The sequence below is a fragment of the Haplochromis burtoni genome, unplaced genomic scaffold (assembly GCF_018398535.1).
Source record: "Haplochromis burtoni strain Fernald_Lab_line unplaced genomic scaffold, NCSU_Asbu1 Contig_15, whole genome shotgun sequence".
NCBI lineage: Eukaryota > Metazoa > Chordata > Actinopteri > Cichliformes > Cichlidae > Haplochromis > Haplochromis burtoni.
The window spans coordinates 540,952-561,588 of record NW_024582376.1 but is presented as its reverse complement, the minus strand read 5'-3'; the positions used below and the strand labels follow the sequence as shown (position 1 = coordinate 561,588).

General features: G+C 38.8%; 2 protein-coding genes across 3 annotated transcripts in view; one reads left to right on the top strand and one right to left on the bottom strand.

The window, feature by feature from the left end:
* Positions 1-14,760, top strand: part of LOC102293530 (Down syndrome cell adhesion molecule-like protein 1 homolog) — a 97,626-nt gene extending 82,866 nt beyond the window's left edge. Inside the window, exons 22-35 of the mRNA XM_014330056.2 lie at positions 1,571-1,724; positions 3,541-3,658; positions 4,337-4,500; positions 4,647-4,745; positions 6,347-6,535; positions 7,338-7,466; positions 7,618-7,776; positions 7,903-8,058; positions 8,200-8,230; positions 8,373-8,491; positions 8,633-8,785; positions 9,026-9,220; positions 9,391-9,699; positions 9,983-14,760. Of these exons, the coding sequence (XP_014185542.1) occupies positions 1,571-1,724; positions 3,541-3,658; positions 4,337-4,500; positions 4,647-4,745; positions 6,347-6,535; positions 7,338-7,466; positions 7,618-7,776; positions 7,903-8,058; positions 8,200-8,230; positions 8,373-8,491; positions 8,633-8,785; positions 9,026-9,220; positions 9,391-9,699; positions 9,983-10,572 (2,565 nt within the window). The 3' untranslated portion in view covers positions 10,573-14,760. The remainder of the gene's footprint in view (positions 1-1,570; positions 1,725-3,540; positions 3,659-4,336; positions 4,501-4,646; positions 4,746-6,346; positions 6,536-7,337; positions 7,467-7,617; positions 7,777-7,902; positions 8,059-8,199; positions 8,231-8,372; positions 8,492-8,632; positions 8,786-9,025; positions 9,221-9,390; positions 9,700-9,982) is intronic.
* Positions 14,761-17,126: 2,366 nt separating this feature from the next.
* On the bottom strand, positions 17,127-20,024 carry LOC121814070. Of its 2 annotated transcripts, none has more exons than XM_042218074.1 (4): positions 19,789-20,024; positions 19,279-19,392; positions 17,962-18,004; positions 17,127-17,782 (listed from the first exon to the last, which is right to left on the bottom strand). In XM_042218074.1, exons 1-4 carry the CDS (start codon positions 19,840-19,842, stop codon positions 17,583-17,585), a joined length of 411 nt encoding a protein of 136 aa, XP_042074008.1. In that variant the 5' UTR covers positions 19,843-20,024; the 3' UTR covers positions 17,127-17,582. The 2 variants fall into 2 exon arrangements, with proteins under 2 accessions (XP_042074008.1, XP_042074009.1); XM_042218075.1 differs by having other exon boundaries at positions 17,127-17,719; positions 19,789-20,011.
* Between the last annotated feature and the right edge of the window lie 613 nt (positions 20,025-20,637).

Genomic DNA, 20,637 nt, shown 5'->3' with positions numbered 1-20,637 from the left:
TGTGTGTGTGTGTGTGTGTGTGTGTGTGTGTGTGTGTGTGTGTGTGTGTTAAGGGGACAGTGATGCGTATATGTCTAGACAGGAGACACATGGCTGGGTTAAACACACTGCAATTACACATCCACCTCCAGGTCATGTATGCGGCTCTATGTGTGTGTGTGTGTGTGTGTGTGCCTGTGTTTCAGTACATTCATGCATATGTATTGGTGTGTATTCATACTGCTTGTGGGTAACCATTCCTCTTCCTCTGTCTGTTTGTGTTACTTTCCTCTCCTCTCCTCTCCATCACTGCTGATGCCTGCAGTAGATAGGCCTCATTAGTGTATGACTGTTCATGATATCTCTGACTGACTCATTTGTCTGTCCCCTATTGTCTTCCTCTCTCATATCTCTGTTTGCCCTCCCCGAGGAGAACGGAGAAGGCGAGGGAGTGGGATTCACTCCCCCAATCCAACCCTCTCGCCTCTCTCTCCTCAAGCATCGCTTGCCTTCCTTCCCTCCCTCCCTCCAGCGTCATCCTTTCATACCATTTTGCCTTACCACATTATGATAAGCCTCAGAACCTGTCTAACTTTTAGCCCATCTTAGTCTCTGTGTTACTGATACAAAATGAGGAAGAAAATAATTGGTTCACGTTAAAACGATGTTCACTCAGTTCATCACATCACTCCAGCCTCTCCAAACAATCTTGTATTTGGAATCCCCAAAATTTTATCTTATGCTACCTTGAATATACTTAAAATTTTCGGAGAAATGCTATAAAACTTTTTTTTTTTTTTTATTTTGAAAAGGTACCGTTAAAGTGCTACATGTTTCCAAACCAATCCAGACTCTTTTTATTGTAATTGCCCATTTTGTCTCATTGTGCACTTTTTTGGACTTCAAACAACTTTAATTCTTCATAGAGTCAAAAAGGTGCTGGAAACATTCCTCAGAGATTTTGGTGCGTATTGACATGATCACACAGTTGCTGCAGATTTGTCAGCTGCACATCTATGATGTGAATCTCCTGTTCTATCGCTTCCCATAAGTGCTCTATTGGATTGAGATCTGGTGACTGTGGAGGCCAGTCGAGTACAGTGAAACCAGTTTGAGATTATCTGAGCTTTGTGACATGGCACTCTATCCTGCTGGAAGCAGCCATCAGAAGATGGGTACACGATGGTCATAAAGGGATGGACACGGTCAACCACAACACTCAGCTAGACTGTGTTGTTAAACGGTACTCAGTTGGTACAAAAGGATAAAAAGTGTGCAAAGAAAATAGCCCGCACCATTACACCATCGCCTTTCCAGTAGATCAGCAGTTTCTGAAATCATCAGACCAGCTTGTCTGGCACCAACAACCATATAACTTTCAGAGTCCCCATTCTGATGCTCACTTTTGAATTTCAGGAGGTCTTCTTGACCATGTCTACATATCTAAATGCATTAATTTGTGCCATTGGCTGATTAGATAATTGCAGTAAGAGGTAGTCGAACAGTTTTAATCAAGTGAAATGATTTTAGGACATTATCAAGTTTGTTCTTCCAAATCAACAATGTCTCTTCTCATTTCATTTTTCTCTAGCTCCCAAGTGAGTATGAAGCTAATCCAGAGCTGCTGTTTTATCGAATCACACACCTCAACCACCGCCAGCAGTACCTGATCTGGGCTGCAGCCGTCACCACTGCAGGCCGAGGTAACTTCAGCGAAAAGGTCACTGTGGAGCCAGCTGCCAAAGGTGAGTCCCTCGATATGAAAGGGAGACCCATGATTAGTGGAAGTGCCCACTGTTGATAAAAGACCCTCAAAATTTAAGTTTGATAATTTTATCGAGGTTCAATGCTAAATTTGTGAAGTAATCTTTTGACCGACTTTTGTTTGGTGGAAGAAACAAACAGTGCCCTCTTTTTGCTGTTTATTTTCCCCTGCTTCTGTCCTCTCTCTCAGGAACTATTAGGATACATCCGCTGTTAGAGTGGTGCTGCTCTACAAACCACTCGTTTTCTCTCCGACTATTCTTCACCCCACTGCACCACTCATGAACTAAAAATAAGCATTTTTAAAGGATGTTTTGCTTTACATGCCCCATCATCTTCTTACTGCATTACGTTTGCTACACAATGGAGGAAATAATTATTTGCTCCCCTGCTGAATTTATAAGTTTGCTCACTTACAAAGAAATGAACAGTCTCTAATTTTTATGGACGTTTTGTTTTAATGAAGAGAGACAAAAAAATCCAGGACAAATGCACATTACATGAAAGTTATACACTGATTTGTCTATAAATTTGTATATATATAAATAAGTAATTGATCCCAGACCCAGCCACACAGACTGGCAAGCCAATCTGTGTGAGCCCGATCTTGCCTCATGGGGTGAGAATGATCATAAGAAAACTACACAGCAGAAGCTTGTTAGTGATCTAAAGGCATTTTGGGACTGCAGTCACCAAGAATACCATTGGTAACACACTACGCCATAAAGGACTGTAATCTTGCTGCACATGTCATGTGTTTTTATTTGATAGTAGATGTGATGTAATTATTCCCAATATTATATTTTCTACTCCACAGCCCCTAGTTTCGTTCTTTATTTCTGTGTTACTGCTCGCTTTGACGTTACAGAGGTGCACGATTAATTTTAGAGTTCAGAGGGCACCAGATAAACTGCTCTCATCCAGGGAAATGATAAGAGGGGAGCAACTGAGGTGGACAGCAGGTGGAGGAAAAAAGAGCTGAGCTAACTAATATAGAAGACAATAGAGAGGCAAAGTGTTTAAGAAAATGAAAATGGCAGTTAAATCAATAGGCTTTGGATTAAAGGCCAGGTTGAATAAAGGCGTAAGAATGAATAGAGTGCCTTTTCTTTATCTGTTCATTCCTTTGACTTGGATGCAAAGGTTTGTTAATGTGTGCTCATATTGGAGTGTGCTGCTGATCGGCAGCTGTAATAGACAGTGTCCTCCAGGCTTGCTCACTCAATACCTCATTCAACCTTAACATAAGTGCACCAGAGCACTAGCATTAAGACGCCAAGCTTGGGAAAGAAAGCGAGACAGAGAGGGTAGGGGAGTGACAGAGAATAAGAGGGTTATGTGCCTGAATGGAAAGACTTTTTTTTTCATATCCCCTCTTCTCATTCTTTGTATTCTTCATATATATATATATATATATATATATATATGTATATATATATATATATATATATATGTTCTATTTTTTTCCAGCCAGTGTAACAAATTCTAGTGTGAATTATAGGGAGTACACATTTCCTCTCAGTTAATTGTGCTTATTAAAAGAATTCTAGCAAGAAGATAAATCAATGTATGCACATGCATTATCACTGGGATGTATTGGTTCAAAACCAAGTGATTGTTAATTGGATTTGAAAATTATTTGACAACAGCAAATCATCCGATTGGTGCATATTAATTAGTCTATTGCTCAGCTGGTCTTACGGGCTGCTTGAGTGTTAATGCAATTAGCTCTAAAGGTCTTTTTATTAAATTTCTCTGCCTCTATACACCTTTCACTTTTTTCCTCTCCTGCACCAGCCCCAGCTAAAATCCTCTCATTTGGCGGTACCGTGACCACTCCCTGGATGAAAGAGGTGCGACTGCCCTGTAGCTCAGTAGGAGAACCTACACCTACCATAAAATGGACCAAAGACAGGTGAGAATCCACACTAGAAATACTGAAGCAGAGTGTTCTTGCTGCTGTAATTCCACTGAGAATTGATTACAGACAATTAAGTGCACATGCTAAGGTAATGTGCAGACAGTGTACCTCACTTCTTGCCAATTTCATTTGGGATAGCCTCCAGCTTCATTGCAGTCCTGGTTGGATGAGCCATTAAAAATTATTATGAAAACCTTCAGACTAGAAACTATGCAAAACACCAAGTCAGATCCTAACTTACATCTTAACACAAGTGATCCACCTTAACCAGGAGTGGGCAATTAATTTTCTCCAGGGGCCACGAGAGAAGCTGGGACTGTTGTGGAGGGCCCACCAGTATGGTTATAATGAGATAAAGTTAATATTGAACAGAACTAAGTTTGTCTTATTGCTGCAGCTTTCTACAAAAGTCCCAGTTTCTCTTGTATCCCCTTGGAGTCCATCCTCATGAGTAAAACTAAGACAAAAGAACATATAACGATATAGCAAAAATTAATAAATCATTAACATTGTTAATCAGAGAAATAGATTAGAATTAATTCAATTTTATTAATCTTTTATTATATTAAATAATTTTTATGACCATAGGTGTTTCAAAGTGGCTGCTGATACTTAATTAACCCTAATAATAGACTGAAGGTCCTCTTATCAGTGTCTCTTTCTCTTCAATAGTGAGGACACAGCCATACCAGTTTCTCTAGATGGGCAGCGTCTCATTTTGGCTAATGGGACTCTGGTGCTGCGCTCTGTCAAAGCTGAGGATTCTGGTTACTACACCTGCACAGCCACAAACACACTTGGCTTTGACACTATTATAGTCAACCTTTTGGTGCAAGGTAAGCGAATGGCTATAATGACACACTAGCAAACTTTTTTTAAGTAATAAACATTAAGATTTGCCAAAATGAATACATAACTCATCAAAAGTATGTCTTTGATAATATAAGTCATGGTATTATAAGATTCTGTGCCTCGTCCTCAGTACCTCCAGACCAGCCACGTCTAACCGTCTCTACCACCTCCACCTCCTCCATCACTCTGGCTTGGATACCAGGAGACAATGGCGGCAGCTCTATAAGAGGTGCGTAATTTTTCGGAGGAAAGCCGTATATCTGTCTCTCCTCTTGTGTACTCACATTACTTTCCTCTTGTCTATAGCTGACATGTTTGTCGTGCCTCAGCTTGTCTCCTGCCTGGCATTATTGGTAGTGTCTCTATTGACCTATTAGTTTATTGAATGGTGTCTTGGTTTTATGTTTCCCTGTTAATTGTGTGTCTGTTTGATTAGCTGATTATTGATGAGCTGTATGTGAAGATGGCCACAGTGTGTGTGACTGGGTCTCTCCCTTTGGTCAGGCTGTGGCAGTTTAACTTATTACTGCTCTATATGACACACTCAAGCACCATATATGGTTTTGGTAAAGCCGCTATTCTACCTTATGTGATTACAGAATAAATGACAATGAAAACAAACAAATAAAACCAGAGAAATTTCAGTAGACGACATTTAGTAATAGCTTCTTGCAATCAGCACATGAAGGCCTCCAAAACTGAATAGAATATACTCCTTTTGGAAACCGTGCTGCCAGGATGACCCAAGAAAGACTTGCGTGCATGCATTATGCAAAACTGAAACAGGATATAATGCATAAACTTAAACAGCCTCTACTGGATGTGCAGCTTAGTATTCAAATAGGGATGTGCCAGTATTTGCATACAGCATCTAGTCTTATGTGTCCATAAATCTTTTCTGTAGAACTTGTGTGATAGCGGAAAGTCCCGTCGCTAAATCCACCGGCTCATTGTCAGCAATAGTTCCTTGTCACGCACCTGTTTTGCAGTATCACTGCCCTGATGTCTGTATATGATTCCCTTTCAGAAAAAACATGCTAGTGTGCACTAATAAAGCCATTTTCAGCTGGTAATGAGGAGTTTTTTCCAGTTTGTGTAAAAATAAAATAATTTCTAAATAGACAAATCGCCAAATGTTGCAGACTGGTCCCATACACTGAGAATCTTATATTATGTACAACAGCAGTCAGTCATAGTGTTCTTCCAGCCTGTTGTTGTGCTGTTCTGTACTGTTCACTGTGCTATCTTCTGTTATGTTCTGCTGTGTCCTCTTCTGTTCTGTGACAGACCGAGGGTGACTATAAAACTTACAGACACTGCTCGATCTGCATGTTAACCCTTTTTAACGTTTTGGACTCCATTGCACCATCTGTTAGAGAAAGAGAGAGAGTAAGGAAATGAAGATGGTACAAAGAGTACAAGGAAACACTCAGAGTGAGACAGTCATATATGCGTAATCATATACAGGCAGAAGGAAAGACAGAGGATTAGATGGAAGGTGTCTCAGAGTGGGAGGGAGTTGGCTCTTCAAGGCAGCTGATTATAAAAACAGTCACCATATTGCATGCCCTCATTTGCATAGATGCTCAGTCAGCGCCATCCCAGTCTTGGGGTTTGTAGGTAACTAATGGCGGCATAGACAGAGAGCAGCTACACCATCCTCCAATTGAGGCTTAACTGGACAAGGGAAGTGCAATCATACATTGCCATCTAGTGGCCAGCAGTGGTACCAATGTCTGAAAGTTCAGTAGACTTTATATTAGTGAGGGATTTGCATCAAACTGAGAAAAAACTCATTATTATTTTGTGCATGTCTCATTTCTTATGCAGGTTTTGTACTGCAGTACTCTGTAGACAACACAGAGGAATGGAAAGATGTTTTCATCAGTTCTAGCGAGCGCTCTTTCAAATTGGACAACCTGCGCTGTGGGACCTGGTACAAAGTCAAGCTGGCTGCCAAGAACAGCGTTGGTGCCGGACGTATCAGTGAGATCATTGAGGCAAAGACTCACGGGCGAGGTGAGAAGCTGGCAGAAAAGGACTTTAAACAATATATACAGCAGACAAGTAAAAAAAAATATTTTTACACAATGGAATTATTTTTGAAAAGGGGTTCTAGATAACACTCAGAAAATACAGCAGGTCACATGTGAGGAGGTCAACAAAAAACGTCAACTGAAAGTGTTTAATGCACCTTTAAATGTATCTTTTCCGCAATCTCAAAATTTGATTTGACTTTTGAAAAATGTGAATGAATAGATGATATACGAATAGATCATGTGTTTTATTACAGGAGGGTTATTTTCTTTCATCTATGCTTCAGTCTATTCAAATGATATCGAATTAGTTTCAATATTAAATATCAGAATTAAAACATTTGATACATTTAATGCTTTTTCATTTACAAATGGCTCCAAAGCAAGGTTACGTGTCATTAGTAAGGCTTTAAATTAATGTACACTGCTCTCAAAATGCAGTGGGAAAGGTTTGTTTTATGGTCAGTGATATGACTGACCAGCGGGATGTTTATGCTGTCATTAAACTTCTTATAGTGCAGTCCAGTTTCAAATTTGGTAGTCATTACAAAATGCATATTTAACCTCTCAGAGATTATGCAAACATATTACATACAATACTAAACTTTGCTGCTTCAGTTTTTGCTGTAACTGCATCAATATATTATTTAGTTTATTTAACTGAATGTTGTGTGCAGGTCTGCTGCTGATGACCCGTGTTAACCATATTACCTGTGAAATGCCATTCCAAATATTGTTTTAATATTCTGAGCATATTCTGCATCAAACCGTTGCTGCCTTTACAGAACCCCAGTTCAACAAAGACCAGCCTGTCTTCACCCACATTAACTCCAGCCATGCTCGCCTCAACTTGCAAGGCTGGGCCAGTGGAGGCTGTCCGATCACAGCTGTCACGCTAGAATTTAGACCGAAAGGTGAGTGGTTCCTTTTTCATTTTTCATTTTTTGGTAATATTGGAGATGTCCTGATATAAATTCAGTGGAAAAGTGACCAAACTTAGACACATATATTATTTTTTCTTGAAAAAAACGTGATCGTAATTAAGAGTCGTGTGCACTCGTGCAGGCACTTGGACATGGCAGAACGTGCGCACCAACGCCACCACAGATGTGTTCCTGGCAGAGCTGCGTGAGGCCACCTGGTATGAGTTAAAGATGAAAGCTTGTAACAGTGCTGGCTGTGGTAACCAGAGCTCCCAGTTTGCCACTCTAGACTATGATGGCAGTGAGTACAAGATGATCTTCATTTGCCATTTACTTTGGATAAATGGCATTGTTTTAATGAGAAATCCATTAAAATGGGTACCTTATGATATTGTCTTATGAAAGCACATTAAACTGATCTCTACAGGCACAATACCGCCAATTAAATCCCCTCTGGAGAAGAACGACGATGTCAAGAAGCTGTTTTCTATTGGCTGTCCTGTGATCTTGGTCACACTTGGTGTTGCGTTGCTCTTCATCATTCGCAAGAAACGCAAAGAAAAGAGACTAAAGAGACTGAGAGGTGAGAGAAGAAATAAGAAGAGAGGAGATAAGTGGTGAAAATGAGAGAGAATATTACATTCAGCCTGCAGAGCATTTATTCTAAGAATACTTGTTTGTCAAAAAAAAATGAAAAATTAATTATATCCTCTGTTCTCGTTAGATGCCAAAAGCTTAGCAGAGATGCTGATCAGGTAAGACTGGAATGTATTCTCAGCAAATTAAGCTTGAAATATTATTAAGCGTAACCTAAAATCCACTCAAAAATCAACTTTTTTTCCCATTTTCTTCAAACTATGCATGTTTGTGTGTGCTCGTCTTGTATCTATGAATTAGTAAAAACAACCGCAGTTTCGACACCCCGGTTAAAGGGCCTCCTCAGGGCCCACGGCTGCACATCGACATCCCCAGAGTGCAGCTGCTAATTGAGGACAAAGAAGGCATCAAGCAAATCGGTGAGAGGAAGATAGAGAAAGAGAGACTTGTCGCATATGTTCACACAACTATGCCGAGGACCGAATCGATGACCGTTACATGAAATGCGGTGTTAGGCTAATTGTTATTTTGTTGACACACAATATTTCTGCCTGTCATAGGTGAGGACAAGGCCACTATCCCTGTGACAGACACAGAGTTTAACCAAACTGGGAACCCTCAGAGCTTTTGCACTGGTGTGTCTGTCCATCATCCTGCCCTCATCCAGAACACTGGCCCTTTGATTGACATGTCTGACATCCGGCCAGGAACCAGTATGTGCTTTTACTCCTCACTCTCCATTATATCATTAAATGTTTAACCTTGAATATGTTCATTAAATGCAACATTTCTGCTCAGTTCAATTGAGTTATTAGTATTATTTTTTCATGAATGATTCAAATGTTCTCTGGACCAAAATATGAAGACCAATCTTTCTTATTTTTAAATTCTTGTTGATTTATTCCGGCTGTGAACATCCAACCCTTCTTATTTCTTCATCCATTTACCATCAGATCCAGTGTCAAGGAAGAGTGTTAAGTCAGCCCACAGCATCAGGAACCGCTACTCTAGTCAGTGGACTCTGACCAAGTGCCAGGCCTCTACGCCAGCCCGTACTCTCACCTCAGACTGGCGCACAGTTGGCTCCCAGCATGGCATCACTGTCACAGAGAGTGACAGCTACAGTGCCAGCCTCTCGCAGGACACAGGTTAGTACATGGGTGAAATGACACTTACAGCCATTAGCATGTACATACAATTAAGGCTATTTATCTGCAGGAAGCAAATGTGATTTTGCAGTAGGCTACATCTCAGCAGCGTTTATAAACCTGGATGAAAGGGGCTTGCCTTCATTTCCTTTCCTTATTTTTTTGAACAGATAAAGGGCGCAACAGCATGGTGTCAACAGAGAGTGCCTCCTCCACCTACGAGGAGCTGGCAAGAGCATATGAGCATGCCAAGCTGGAGGAACACCTGCAACATGCTAAATTTGAGATTACAGAGTGCTTTATTTCTGACAGCTCATCTGATCAGATGACTACAGGTACCAACGACAATGCAGACAGCATGACGTCCATGAGCACACCGTCAGAGCCCGGCATCTGCCGTTTTACTGCCTCGCCACCTAAACCCCAAGACTATGACCGTGGCAAGAATGTAGCTGTTCCCATTCCGCATCGCGCCAAGAGTGAGTTGTCACCTCTAAGCATGATTCTTTTTTGTCTGTTAGGATTTTTAATTTGAAAACAAATTTAAAAAGTATGGCCAAAGGCTTAAAATTGTATTGTGAAAATCAGACTTCATGTAAGTAAATGTTTTCTGTAAATAACTCAAACATTGTAGACTGTAGATAGTATGCATGTATTCTGATTATTAGATGAGTTTATAGCAATTATTGTGGTACACAGTATACTATCCATTATATCCTATAAGCTTGTGCAGTGATGATAAATTTTACTTTTCCCTTCCAGGTGACTACTGCAACCTACCCCTCTACATGAAGTCAGACCCCTTTTTTCGAAAGCAGGCAGAGCGTCATGACCCGTGTCCAGTGGTCCCACCACGTGAAGCCTCTATTCGTGGCCTGGCCCAACGTGCATACCACACCCAGGGCCGTCATGTGACTATGGACTCTGCAAAACAGCAGGCCCTAACCATGGGCCACTCTGGTCTGTCCAATCTCACATCCTCTGGGGCTTCCTCGGGAGGGGCAACAGGAGGCGGTGGTTGTGGCAGTGGGAGTGGAGGGGCATCTGCTAGCTCTAGCAGCTCCACACTTCCCCAGAGAACTCTCACAATGCCTGGCTCCTCTGCTGCAGGAGCCCAGAGTGCAGCGGCAGCTGCTGCTTCTGCTGCGGCTTCTGGGGCATCATCATCCTCCGGTGGAGGTGGGGCAGTAGGGGCCACAGGAGGGACCCCTGGAGGTGCATCTTCATCTTCCTCCAAGATGGGAGGATCCAGAGACTCTCTCCTGGAGAGCAGCTCCTCGGGCTTAGGCAGACTACAGAAGCAAAGGGATGGAGGGGCGGGGGCCTACTCCAAGTCCTACACACTGGTGTAGCCTGTCATCACTGCGGCCTGTCACTGTAACTCTTCATTGAATGCTGGTCAAGCCATCGCTTGCCTAGAGCCTCTATGAAAAATTGGGGTGAGAAACATACAGATGCACAGCTTACCTGTCAGTGCCTGTGCTGTGCCAGGCTGCAGGGGGCTGGTTGGGTTCCCACTGACAATATTATATGATGGGGTCAGAGTTGGGTCTCCACAGCACAGGGGTTTGCCTTTCTTTCTGCCTGATTGCTTTCTGTTATTATTGTGTCATTTTTATCTCTTACTTCATCACCCTGGGAAACACCTTTGCCAAAACATAGATGATTTATTCACATTTGTTAACTCTATATTTTGATTTTCTGGCAAAGACACAGTACTTATGCACAAAATGCTTTCCACGTGCACTGTCTTGTTTTCTGGATCAAGACAGCTGTAGAATGAACCAGGTTGCTTGAGTTTCAGAGAGATGTGTATTAAGATTTTTAGGTTTTTAAAAATGTTGCTTTTTTGGCCTCTGATGGAAAGGAGCTCATATCACAGCATTGTGCCATGGCAGGATGCTTTATTGTATGCATTAACCACCAACCTTGGTGTTACACTGGCTCTGAAAGATTACTCCATCGTGGATTCGTACATTAGAGGCAATGGATGGACCGTTGTCTCAATATCAGATTTGAGACAAAGGGATTTTCATATACATGCAATGGATGATACAGCATAGTGGTCTTAATTGATGCTTTTCTAAACAGACTCAAAGCAGAGAAGATGGGAAAAAAATTCAAGCATCATGAAGTGCAAGATGAATCCAACCTTTTTCTTTTAAATCAGTTTTCTGTTTATTTTCAGATGATGGAAATATAATCCCATGTGCACTAAGAGAAAATTAGAATGGATCCAAGTAACAGAAACCTTCAACAGCCTGCGTGCGTGCGTGTGTGTGTGTGCGCGCGTGCAAGCGTGTTTGCGCGGGTGTATATGTGTGTATATAAATGTATGCATGTGGCAGGCACACCAACGATGGACCTTTTTAAAATCAGTCTGTATGCTGACCTCTTGGGCAGACATCTGTGTCAAAACTGACAAATGTTCATTTTGTACCTGTGAAAGGGGATAATGGGTCGATGCTGATGATGTAACGCAACGACCCTAATTTGGTCCAGCATTTTGAACTTTGTTTTGGATTGACGACATGGCTTAGGAAATGAAAAACACAGGAAAAGAAGTGGGTTCAGAAGAGAGCTATTACAGATTATAAGAACTAGGTCCCTCTTTTTCTCTTAAACTTCCTCAAGAAGGAAGCGACCATTATATGATTCATCATGGCGCCACAATATCCATTATGTTTTTTGTTTTAAGCCATTTTACCTGTGCCCTTTTCCTCCCTTTCTGTCCTTTCCCACTTTCACCTTTACCCACCCGGTCCATCATCATATCCATACAGTGTCACTGTGATCTACTGCTAGCTTACTGGCAGGTCAAAGAGACAGACTGACTGAGAGAAGAGGTCTAATATGCACAGACGGGCAGAAATGCTATTTGATGTGTAGTGTCAGCTTGAATGAGAAGCAAGTCGCAGCAGATTTATGGAGATTTATGAAGAAAAATCATATTTGCATAATCTTGAATTTATAAACAGACAGTACTGTTTAAGAGTATAATCAGAGGGATCGAGCGTCAATATAATGTGAAGTAGCAGAGAGATTTTTCTTCAAAAATAAGTGGTCTTTGAAACTAAAAGGAGTATTTTCAAGTCCCTCCACCTTGCTGAAATTATTTTTAGCTTTATGCATGGTACTGTATCTTTTTTTTATTATTACTATTAGTTCTTCTCCCAAAGCTTAATCCCATAACAAAGATCGTTCCAAAAAAAAAGAAGAGTTGCTCCACATGTTTTTCAGTGGTCGAACATAACATCAGGGCTCTCGCAATAGAAAAAAGAAAAAGATATATGTTTGTTTTCAAAAGTATGTACATATATATTTCTATTCAAATATATAGCAAATATATGAATATTGAAAAAAATGCAGAGAAATATAAAAGCCGTTCTAATTGAAAATATATATAAAAGATCACAAGACAATCGCTCAGAGTGAAAAAAATTGCCAGAAGAGAAGAAGTAAAAAGAAGAGGGAAGTTTAAACGGGTAGCACAACCATGGGCAGAAGATCTTAGAGCGAAAGGAAGTTGTGTGAAAGAAAATTAAGTGGTGAAACTGAGGTTTGAACCCCTTGTGATTTTGTAAATGTTCAAAGCTGTACCGCCTGTGCAGCAGGTAGCAGCTGAAAGGACAAGCACAGTAAAGTCAAATTATAGTGTGAGATTGTGTCGCTGGTTAACTGTGGTTTATGGCTCAGTGCAGAAAGTGTGGTGTTGAAAAAGAAAACAGTATAACGAGGACAGTCTATACAGTGAGAATCTTGTATTATGTTGTATTGTACCTTCTGAAGGTGTGTTCACAAACTCAATGCCATTACCTATAATTATAATTAATGACAACAAACAACCAACAAGTATTTCTGTTTCCTATCTGTGTCACAGCAAGTCATTCCCAAACTCCAGGAGTGCAGTCCAATGAGCATACCACACAGTGGTGTTTAAAAACTGCTTCTAAATGTATCCATGCTCCCTTTCATTTGAAAACTAGCCGGGAGAGATATGTATTTTTGCTTTTTGTTGCTAATGGTTACGATGCCTTTTCTTTTAGCTTTTACATTTCAAGTTATGCAAATACTTGTCTTCAGAAAAACAAGAGTTTGGGAATGGGGCAGGCCTGCTTTCACAACCAGGGGCTTCCTTACTCCAGTTGTATGGATATTGGTTGGAATGATGAAATAAAGTTCTGTCCAACCTGCTTTCCCCAGTTCTTCAGTGAAGTTGCTTCTACCGTATAACACCGATCCTCTGTCAGTTTGCTTAAAGTAAATGTAATGTCTGTCTTTAAAGAAAATTCCACCCTCCAAACATTTCCAGAATTCTAGTAGGCCATAAATGTCCATGTAACATTTTGCCATTACATATAATATGCGTTTTAACATTTAGCTTATTTTGATACTTTATAGCAGATGTTTTATTTTATTGTTTTGTCCACCCAAACATATGAACACTGAATTGCTTTCAATGTATTTTACAAAGCATACTCACATAGTAAGGAAAATGCTAATCATACTCAAATTTCCATTTTAATATTAATGATAATACATCAGTTTTAGAAGTTTATGTACCAAATAGCGAGTATAGAAAAGATAAAATCACTAACATTTATTAAGGGAAAAAAACAATCCACTGGATAAAGTGGTCCTCATATTTTATTCTTATTTCTTTTATTATATTTGGACAGCTTTTCAGCTTACGAAACATCTGGGGTGGATTTTTCCTTAAAATACAACAACATACTTTCAAACTGACTTTGCCTGTGTTTGTAAGGCCAACTTCACACGTTCCACTTCCCCAACGTTTTCCCCATCTGCCAATCAATCAGAACCCCGTCTCCACCCCCACCGTTCCCCGTTGTCCACTTATACAGCTTATGTTTTACTCCATAATAGAAGACTTGTGTACATAGGAAAGTGTTTTGTATAAATGAGTACTATTTTCGACATCTTCACTAGAAACCAGGGCACAATGTAAACTTTGAACTGAAGCTATTGTAATGAAACAGAAGAGGACTTAACGGCAAGACTATAAAATTATACAGACACCGCTTTATCTTGATTTATGGACCAGTTAAAACGTGTCAGAGTGGACCATGCATAATTAAAAAAATATATTGTTTTCTTCTTTTACAGGGCATTTGGTTGAGTTGTCTCCTTTTTTTTTTTTTTTTGGTTGATTTTTTAATATTATTGTAATTTAGTTTGTTTTTACTTTGTCACAAAATTTAGAGTTTGCTTTTTTAAAAATCATTAATAAATTATTAATCCACATTTGTGGGGAGGGGAGCAGCATTGCATGTACTGAAAATTTTGCTGGTTATAAAAGAAAAAGGAAAATGGTGAATTGACCAATTTAAAAGGGGATTACTGAAACCATTTTCAAAATTTAGAGGTTGTTCCTTGAACTTTTATGGGGAAACATTGCTTCAATTTGCAATTGCTTGCGTTTAACTCTACATTTTCTTTTCTATGAAAACAAAACAAAAATGGGAAAAAAAGAGTACTCAACACCTTGTGCAATAAAGCTATCTTTTTATAAACCGTGATGATATTGTTTATTGGCGACTTGCTGTTGAATGTTGAATCTTAACTTTTTCTTCTGTTTAATGAAAAATCATAAGAAGTGTGAATTTTTCAGCCATGGGGACATGTATTGTGGATAGAGGAGGTTAAAAGCCAATTTTAACCTTTGCAAAGCCCCAAGACGTGTGAAAAAGGTCAAATGTGAACCAAGCCCGGAGAAATCTGTGCTCTTTTGTCTCATCTCAAACTAGTAGTAGAAACTTTACTGTAAATTGTAAACTGTCTTTAACTCTCCAGAGAACCAAGGAGTTTAAAATGAGGTGAAAAGTACATTTTTTTTTATTATAGACAAAATATAGCCTATAAAACTTGACATTTTTTAAGACTGCCCAAATTGTTTAATCATCTTGCTTCACTTTTTTCAGCTAACTTTATTTAAAAAAATAAACACAGCAAGGTAATATGATTGGCTTTTATGTTGCTCTGAACAAGTAAATATTAATATTTGGAATATTTTGCACTTCCCCAGTAATTACTTTCATGATATCTAAGTGTACTTAAATGCTTATTTTCGTCAGCATCTCCATACAGCCACTTTAAACTATATGGAGTCATGCATGTTAGCTTTTACAGCTAGTACTGCACTTTGTGTAGTGCTTAAAAAATTTACAAGGTATACCTTATACCTTACCCAATGTAAGATTTATGCCACACAATTAAAATCTGATCATTAAAAATTATTTTCTTTTAAATTATGTAATCATTAATCCTCCAGTACGCTCATGCTCTTTAATCAAAATATTTTTGATACTGAAATATAATTTTTGTTCTTATCTATGAATTGTCATATTTAATCTTAAATAAAAATATGATTAAAAATATAGTCAATTACATTATTTTTTTTTTATTAAGATGCTTAATTTCTGACTCCTAAAGTGAGCAGGCTCAAATTTGGATATAAAAACATAAATTCTGTTTGTTTGCCTAATAAATAACAATATCATTTTTTATATAAGTTTTTCAACAAGTTTTTGACAGATTTGAAACATTTTAGTGTTTTCATGTTAATAATAAATGTAAGCACCATCCAACCAGAAGGATTTATTCAGAGTTGTCTCTCTGGGTTGTCTCTGTGGTAGAAAACTGACCTATAGGTTTCATACCTGGGAAACTGACCAGCCTAATATTCAGCATTGTCACTGATTCCTTCATGTTTTATTTATGTTATTGCACTTCCACATTTGTGGAGATATTTGATTTCTCAATGTCGATGATGCTGTATGTTGGTCGAATGCTGATTGGCCAGAGCAGAGAAGGGATTGACAAAACAAAACAAAAAAACCACAAAGATAAACAATACAGTATGAAAAGCACAGACCGTAGATACTTTTCATTGTTTTTAACACTTGGTTTCACTTCAGCTTTTTGCATGTTATAACTTACAGCTCCTCTCCACAGCTTGCTGATGGACCGACAAGAGCACAAGCAAGAGTCGAAAGACGAGCTAAACCACATATTTTTGACATTGCCCCAATCTCACAACAGACTCTCTCTGCGGGTAGATGGGCAGTGCAATGCACTTCCGCCTTAAAGCCAAAATTTCTCGAGGAGACACACAGAAACCGCGTACAATCACATCTCATGAGCAGAAAAGCAATCACACTAAGGTTAAGTTCACCTCAGGGCAGCCACGCTGACAGAAGCTCATCACATTAGTGTCTGCTTTCATTGACTTAAACTAGCTCTTTGACAACAACTTAGCCTTTTGCTGGATGCAACAGCCTGTGGCACATTTTTCTACAAGTGCTATTTACACCAAAAGAAAGCTCCTGTTTTGCTCCTGTTTCTCATTGAAAGTGAAGATGTTTTATGTTGTTTTTGAGAGTTGTTAGTGGTGTTGACAGGATTTGGTTTCCAGGTGCTTTAGCCATTGTCCAATACCGATGAATACCTACCTGTCTTTCCACAGAAGAATTGGCGATTCCTCTGCTTCTCTATCAGGATTTCCTCTTCTTCTAATGTGGGACTCAGGTTTGACTGCACATCGACTCTTCACACCATCTTTTGATATAAATTGGTTGCATTAACATACGTTCCGGCTCTATTGTTGTATCAGATCATACATCTTCAACACAATCAGAAGTGGACTGGCCAACTGGCAGCATCGCTGGCCTGAAGATCACTTTGACCTGAAGTGAACATTCAGTTTGATGAATTTAAACATTTTCACATTACTACATATAATAACTGTTGATAACTTTAATTGTGTTTTGCAAACTTTTACAATATTTTAAAACCTTTAAAAACATCAAATTAAATAAGCACCTTAAAATTCATACAACTTGTGAGGCAAAAATTCCTCTAAACACTAGAGGGCAGTGAAACAACATAATCTGATGATGAGTTTATTGAAATGGACTGGGTTTTTTTTTTTTTCTTAAGAGACATCAGTGTTTTTCCACACATTTATATACAGGAAACAACAGTCATATATAAATTAGAGAATCACACTCACTCACGCACTCTTAAAATCACATCAATCATCACAGCACAGCAAATCTGTTCATTCAGAATTACAGAATATTCACATTTATTGTTCACATAGAAATTAAAATACGGTTTTATAAGCATTGTGTGAGATGTAGGCTGCTGTATGTTAATCTGGATTACTAATCTTGGGACCTCTACTAAGTTTAAATGTATGTATATTTGAATATAAGTGTTCATATGAATTTAATCATGACATCACAGCATTCATCTAGCTTTTGATGAAATCACATGAAATCACAGCTTGCTTGCTATTGTCTCTCAGACTTGCTGGAGTAGTAAGACTCTCCTGGTCCATCTACTTGCCGTTCTTGTGTTTCTTCTGCTGGAATTTCCTGAAATGGTTCTGGATGGTAGAGGCGGCCTTCTCAACTTCAACAGGGCTGAGCGGAGGAACAGCAGGCGCTGTGCATGTCCCGTTACTGGCATTGGAGTCTGAACACGACAGGACACAGGGAATAGCCAGGAAAGTAGAGGAAATAGCCATGTAGAGAAACTCTGTAGCAATGATTGAGTTCAAGCACATTTTTATATATTAGCCTTTATTGAAGCAGGCTATTTTTCTGAAAAAAAATATTTTTAAATTGGATTTCATAGTTATTCAGAACAACTTTTCCAGGGCCACTCATCAGAATAATAGCCTGCATTTAAAATATTTACCTACAAATGTTACTTACTCTTTCTATACACGCCTATGCTGTTTCTCCTGAGGCCATCATACTGTAAATGAAACAGAACAGCCTTGTGTTATAAAACTCTTAATAGATGTGCAGGCACACACAGGAAGGAGAGTAAGTATTGGTTTAGTGCACAAGATGTAACACATACAGATTATGTGTAAGAATAATCAGTAGTGCCATCTTCTCTGGCTGACATTCAGAGTTAAACATATGCAAAACTACTAAAATACTAAACTGCAATGTATGTTCCACACTTAAGGAACTAATGGCCAAAGTACATGTGTGTCTATGACTGTGCTTTCTTTCTATATACAATCACAGTAATGACCTCACACACAAATCCCCTTGATTGGGATTATAGCTCAAACAGAGCAGCGGCAGGGAATCCAGAGTCTGAGGACCAGCTTATCATGCTTACCTGCCAATTTGACTGTGTGTTTCGTGCCTATGTTCAGTCTCATGTGTTGGCTTTATAACCCTGTCTATGAGGTCTGCTCCCTCCTTTCACCAGACAAGCTAAGGTAAATTTAAACTGTAGCCAGTCTAAGCACATAAGGGTATAGAGCTGCTTGTCGAGTATGACTGTTGCACCTTTTCATTTAAGTACTTGTGCTCACATTAAGCACTCCAGCTATTTCTCCTCGATACATTTGTAAGTTTTCAGTTGTATAGAGGTTTTAGACAGAAGTAACCTTAGAAAAGGTACAAGAAAAATACAAGCCTGTCAACCAAAATTTCACTTTTACAAAAAGATGTGCGCACTTTCAACTTGGGCTGAAATATGCTCCTTTATTCGGGGATACATATTGAAACCTTCAGGAGACATCAGATGTGAACTTTGAAGATGTAGAGGCGGTTTATCTCTCTACTAGAATCAATTGATTCACAGACATTGATTCATCAAGGACCAAAAGGGTGTTCTCTAACTGAGTCTAATGCAAAAGTCAACTTTATTTTTAAAAATATATTATTTTGCTGCTACTTTCTGAGTATAGAGGCAAACCATCTGTGCCTTTTTAAGACACATTCCTCTGCTTCTATGTCCTGTGCTTCTGGACTTTCTTTCTAGTAATTACCAAAGAATAAGAAAAGATCATTTATGAGTATTGATGATTAAAAAAATACTACTACTATTAATGTACATGAGATCATAATAATCTTATGACGATATTTATACAGGCTAGAAATACTAAGAATAGAGGATGTAGTTTTACCCAACAGTTTTCTCATACAGAGAATGAAGCTATATGAACAGAACTGATGTGGTTTATAATGTAAATTATGATCTGCAGTATCGATCTTGCTATAACTAACCTCATCTGCTTTGCTGCTCCTCCGGCTGAGAGACACTGAGTGAACCTGCCAAGGCAAAGGCTGAGACACCACATAAGGCAAAGGATCCTGTTCCCGCGTAAATCGCGCCCCTATCTGTAAATAAAAAGACGTTTTGCTTAGACATATGAATATGGGTCAAAGGTCAACAACTGGCTCGGCTCTAAATGTGAACACTGAATAACGAGAAAACAGAGAACAATGACAGGGCAGCATTTACTAGTTGGCTCTAACATAACTTGCCTGAATACATCTGGAAGCTGTAAATATAAATGTGGTTTACACTAACCAGCTGTTGCAGCACGATCCACATGTACATTCTTATTTTATAAAGCTATTGTCAATGCCATTTACCTACAAACACTTACTATACTATATCTGATATCCTCCATAAATGAAAAAAAAGGCATCTTACTTTGTGCTAATAATCAACGTCATCATTCTTGTTGTTCTGATCTGAACAGTAGAGTGCTACCATTATAATCACCTTACCGTTTCTACCACTTTGACCACCATATACATAGCTGTTAGCATGGTTATCAACATCTTGATCGCTATTCCTTTAGGACCTTCTTCGTTTACAGTTGCTGTCTTCAGTTCTGTTGAACAAAAATAAAAATCCACACAGGCACAGGTCTGAGCAATCAGGAAGAAATGCACTCAATTCACTGTCTCAGTCTCTGACACATAAGGGTAAGACTGCTAAAGAGCTTTGCAGGACAGAAATAGAGAAGCAGTAATCTTTTCCTATGCACAACACTTATCCCTCAGGTGTGCATTGCACCTTTCCAGTAGCAGACATGCATTTATTTATTAATAAAGAAAAAGGCTATTGATAATTTAGGATGCATACAATTTAATTTAGCCTCTAGTTAAGTGTGTAGCAATCTTATTAATAAGCCGAACAACAATAACTTAATACTGAGACATACTAGAGTTACCTCCTAATGAGGTATTTTTTAAAGAAAGGTTTATACTTTATAGCAAATTGCTTCAATAAATGTTATGAAATTGTGTTAAACAAAAAAAAATAAAAAGATCATATCTGACCTTCTTGGGATGAATCCCCTTCCTGGTATTTGTCCTATTTACATGATTATAATGTTCTTATGTAGGTAATCTTTTAATTAATGCTTAATACATTGTAGAATGAAGAGCAATAATAAAATTAAGCAATCAATCAGTTAGATTGGTAATCAAAACCTATTATTATTATTATTGCCTGTCCCATTTGGATCTTTAGCCATCAGAATTGTTGTCTGAAGGCCAAGAAAGATGCCAAGCAGATTTACTTTATTGACTTGCAAGTCATTCATTCAGCTGCAACTTTAATCCAGAATC

Coding starts and splice junctions, on each gene's coding strand:
- LOC121814070 (XM_042218074.1), bottom strand. CDS start 19,842: ATGTTGATAACCATGCTAACAGCTATGTATATGGTGGTCAAAGTGGTA. Junction 18,005..19,278: donor GGAGCAGCAAAGCAGATGAG/GTTAGTTATAGC, acceptor TTTCATTTACAG/TATGATGGCCTCAGGAGAAA. Junction 17,783..17,961: donor CATAGGCGTGTATAGAAAGA/GTAAGTAACATT, acceptor TCATTGCTACAG/AGTTTCTCTACATGGCTATT.